General features: G+C 33.5%; 1 protein-coding gene across 1 annotated transcript in view; it reads right to left on the bottom strand.

The window, feature by feature from the left end:
• The window catches only part of LOC117809915 (voltage-dependent L-type calcium channel subunit alpha-1C-like), a gene marked incomplete at its 3' end in the record, with an annotated part of 7914 nt that overhangs the window by 1807 nt on the left and 1107 nt on the right, over nucleotides 1-5000 (bottom strand). Inside the window, exons 2-4 of the mRNA XM_034679423.1 lie at nucleotides 794-820; nucleotides 501-626; nucleotides 279-344 (exon numbers count right to left, since the gene is read on the bottom strand). Of these exons, the coding sequence (XP_034535314.1) occupies nucleotides 279-344; nucleotides 501-626; nucleotides 794-808 (207 nt within the window). The remainder of the gene's footprint in view (nucleotides 1-278; nucleotides 345-500; nucleotides 627-793; nucleotides 821-5000) is intronic.

Genomic DNA, 5000 nt, shown 5'->3' with positions numbered 1-5000 from the left:
ACAGTTCGTTAGCATCACAGTCTGTTAGCATCACAGTCCGTTAGCATCACAGTCTGTTAGCATCACAGTCTGTTAGCATCACAGTCTGTTAGCATCACAGTCCGTTAGCATCACAGTCTGTTAGCATCACAGTCTGTTGGCATCACAGTTCGTTAGCATCACAGTCTGTTAGCATCACAGTTCGTTAGCATCACAGTCTGTTAGCATCACAGTCTGTTAGCATCACAGTCTGTTAGCATCACAGTCTGTTAGCCCGTTGTGTCGTACGTGTTTTTTACCTGCATTCCGACCACAGCATAGATAAAGAATAGCATGAGGATGAGGAGGGCCACGTAAGGAAGAGCCTGAAACACAAAGTTTAAAATATTATCATAGATTCTGCTTCTATGACTACTACTGCTAACAATAATTATACTATTCATACTAATAATAAATATACTACTCATACTCATAATTACAATACTAATAATAGAAATAATACTTATACTAATGAGACTGACCTGCAGGGACTTGATGAAGGTCCACAGAAGGTTCCGGATCCCTTCAGATCGATTTAACAGTTTCACCAAACGCATCACACGGAACAGCCGGAAGAACGTCACAGAAACACTCATGTTCTCTGAGGACTAATCAACCCGATTACAAGTCAATCACTAAATCAGTTCATCAACCAATCAATTCATTAATTATTGATTCAATTACAGGTCAAGATCTCTGAGAACTGTTCACAGATATCAGTTAATAAAGTTCTGATTGATTGAAGTTTGAATAAAGTAAAGAAAATGACACTCACTGCGATTGCCTGCATGGGATCCACATCCTGAAACCAACAAAGAATAACAGTAAAGCTCAAGTTTCCCACGCTGTTAATGTGAACACAAACACACCTCATGGTAATCAGCAGGTCAAGAAAGGGTTAATATTAAGCAGTCTAAGAAAGGGTTGTAGTATATAGGATGTTGTAGTATATAGGATGCTATAGTGTATAGGATGCTGTAGTATATAGGATGCTGTAGTATATAGGATGTTGTAGTATATAGGATGCTGTAGTATATAGGATGTTGTAGTATATAGGATGCTGTAGTATATAGGATGTTGTAGTATATAGGATGCAGTATTATACAGGATGTTGTAGTATATAGGATGTTGTAGTATATAGGATGTTGTAGTATATAGGATGTTGTAGTATATAGGATGTTGTAGTATATAGGATGCAGTATTATACAGGATGTTATAGTATATAGGATGTTGTAGTATATAGGATGTTGTAGTATATAGGATGCTGTAGTATATAGGATGTTGTAGTATATAGGATGTTGTAGTATATAGGATGTTGTAGTATATAGGATGTTGTAGTATATAGGATGCAGTATTATACAGGATGCAGTATTATATAGGATGTTGTAGTATATAGGATGTTGTAGTATATAGGATGTTGTAGTATATAGGATGCTGTAGTATATAGGATGCAGTATTATATAGGATGCTGTAGTATATAGGATGCTGTAGTATATAGGATGCTGTAGTGTAAAGGATGCAGTATTATACAGGATGCAGTATTATATAGGATGCTGTAGTATATAGGATGCTGTAGTATATAGGATGCTGTAGTGTAACGGATGCAGTATTATATAGGATGCTGTAGTATATAGGATGCAGTATTATATAGGATGCTGTAGTGTAAAGGATGCAGTATTATACAGGATGCAGTATAATACAGGATGCTATAGTATATAGGATGTTGTAGTATATAGGATGTTGTAGTATATAGGATGTTGTAGTATATAGGATGTTGTAGTATATAGGATGCTATAGTATATAGGATGTTGTAGTATATAGGATGCTGTAGTATATAGGATGCTGTAGTATATAGGATGCTGTAGTATATAGGATGTTGTAGTATATAGGATGTTGTAGTATATAGGATGTTGTAGTATATAGGATGCTGTAGTATATAGGATGCTGTAGTATATAGGATGCTGTAGTATATAGGATGTTGTAGTATATAGGATGCTGTAGTATATAGGATGTTGTAGTATATAGGATGTTGTAGTATATAGGATGCTGTAGTATATAGGATGCTGTAGTATATAGGATGTTGTAGTATATAGGATGTTGTAGTATATAGGATGCTGTAGTATATAGGATGTTGTAGTATATAGGATGTTGTAGTATATAGGATGCTGTAGTATATAGGATGCTGTAGTATATAGGATGTTGTAGTATATAGGATGTTGTAGTATATAGGATGCTGTAGTATATAGGATGCTGTAGTATATAGGATGTTGTAGTATATAGGATGCTGTAGTATATAGGATGTTGTAGTATATAGGATGTTGTAGTATATAGGATGTTGTAGTATATAGGATGTTGTAGTATATAGGATGTTGTAGTATATAGGATGCAGTATTATACAGGATGCAGTATTATATAGGATGTTGTAGTATATAGGATGTTGTAGTATATAGGATGTTGTAGTATATAGGATGCTGTAGTATATAGGATGCAGTATTATATAGGATGTTGTAGTATATAGGATGCAGTATTATATAGGATGCTGTAGTATATAGGATGCAGTATTATATAGGATGCTGTAGTATATAGGATGCAGTATTATATAGGATGTTGTAGTATATAGGATGCAGTATTATATAGGATGCTGTAGTATATAGGATGCAGTATTATATAGGATGTTGTAGTATATAGGATGCAGTATTATATAGGATGCTGTAGTATACAGGATGCAGTATTATATAGGATGTTGTAGTATATAGGATGTTGTAGTATATAGGATGTTGTAGTATATAGGATGCTGTAGTATATAGGATGCTGTAGTATATAGGATGCTGTAGTATATAGGATGTTGTAGTATATAGGATGCTGTAGTATATAGGATGCTGTAGTATATAGGATGTTGTAGTATATAGGATGCTGTAGTATATAGGATGTTGTAGTATATAGGATGTTGTAGTATATAGGATGTTGTAGTATATAGGATGTTGTAGTATATAGGATGCAGTATTATACAGGATGCTGTAGTATATAGGATGTTGTAGTATATAGGATGTTGTAGTATATAGGATGTTGTAGTATATAGGATGCTGTAGTATATAGGATGCAGTATTATATAGGATGCTGTAGTATATAGGATGCTGTAGTATATAGGATGCTGTAGTGTAAAGGATGCAGTATTATACAGGATGCAGTATTATATAGGATGCTGTAGTATATAGGATGCTGTAGTATATAGGATGCTGTAGTGTAAAGGATGCAGTATTATACAGGATGCAGTATTATATAGGATGCTGTAGTATATAGGATGCTGTAGTATATAGGATGCTGTAGTGTAAAGGATGCAGTATTATATAGGATGCTGTAGTATATAGGATGCAGTATTATATAGGATGCTGTAGTGTAAAGGATGCAGTATTATACAGGATGCAGTATAATACAGGATGCTATAGTATATAGGATGTTGTAGTATATAGGATGTTGTAGTATATAGGATGTTGTAGTATATAGGATGTTGTAGTATATAGGATGTTGTAGTATATAGGTGTTGAGTATATAGGATGCTGTAGTATATAGGATGCTGTAGTATATAGGATGCTGTAGTATATAGGATGTTGTAGTATATAGATGCTGTAGTATATAGATGTTTGTAGTATATAGGATGTTGTAGTATATAGGATGCTGTAGTATATAGGATGCTGTAGTATATAGGATGTTGTAGTATATAGGATGTTGTAGTATATAGGATGCTGTAGTATATAGGATGTTGTAGTATATAGGATGTTGTAGTATATAGGATGCTGTAGTATATAGGATGTTGTAGTATATAGGATGTTGTTGTATATAGGATGCTGTAGTATATAGGATGTTGTAGTATATAGGATGCTGTAGTATATAGGATGTTGTAGTATATAGGATGTTGTAGTATATAGGATGCTGTAGTATATAGGATGCTGTAGTATATAGGATGTTGTAGTATATAGGATGTTGTAGTATATAGGATGCTGTAGTATATAGGATGCTGTAGTATATAGGATGTTGTAGTATATAGGATGCTGTAGTATATAGGATGTTGTAGTATATAGGATGTTGTAGTATATAGGATGTTGTAGTATATAGGATGTTGTAGTATATAGGATGTTGTAGTATATAGGATGCTGTAGTATATAGGATGCTGTAGTATATAGGATGCTGTAGTATATAGGATGTTGTAGTATATAGGATGTTGTAGTATATAGGATGCTGTAGTATATAGGATGCTGTAGTATATAGGATGTTGTAGTATATAGGATGCTGTAGTATATAGGATGTTGTAGTATATAGGATGTTGTAGTATATAGGATGCTGTAGTATATAGTATGTTGTAGTATATAGGATGCTGTAGTATATAGGATGTTGTAGTATATAGGATGCTGTAGTAATTAGGATTTGTAGTATATAGGACTGCTGTAGTATATAGGATGTTGTAGTAATAGGATGTTGTAGTATAATAGGATGCTGTAGTATATAGGATGTTGTAGTATATAGGATGTTGTAGTATATAGGATGCTGTAGTATATAGGATGTTGTAGTATATAGGATGCTGTAGTATATAGATGCTGTAGTATATAGGATGCTGTAGTATATAGGATGTTGTAGTATATAGGATGCTGTAGTATATAGGATGTTGTAGTATATAGGATGCTGTAGTATATAGGATGTTGTAGTATATAGGATGCTGTAGTATATAGGATGTTGTAGTATATAGGATGCTGTAGTATATAGGATGTTGTAGTATATAGGATGCTGTAGTATATAGGATGCTGTAGTATATAGGATGCTGTAGTATATAGGATGTTGTAGTATATAGGATGCTGTAGTATATAGGATGCTGTAGTATATAGGATGCTATAGTATATAGGATGTTGTAGTATATAGGATGTTGTAGTATATAGGATGCTGTAGTATATAGGATGTTGTAGTATATAGGATGTTGTAGTATATAGGAT

Source organism: Notolabrus celidotus, unplaced genomic scaffold (assembly GCF_009762535.1).
Source record: "Notolabrus celidotus isolate fNotCel1 unplaced genomic scaffold, fNotCel1.pri scaffold_566_arrow_ctg1, whole genome shotgun sequence".
NCBI lineage: Eukaryota > Metazoa > Chordata > Actinopteri > Labriformes > Labridae > Notolabrus > Notolabrus celidotus.
Note: the sequence above shows the minus strand (reverse complement) of the source record. Positions and strands in the feature narration are given on the sequence as shown.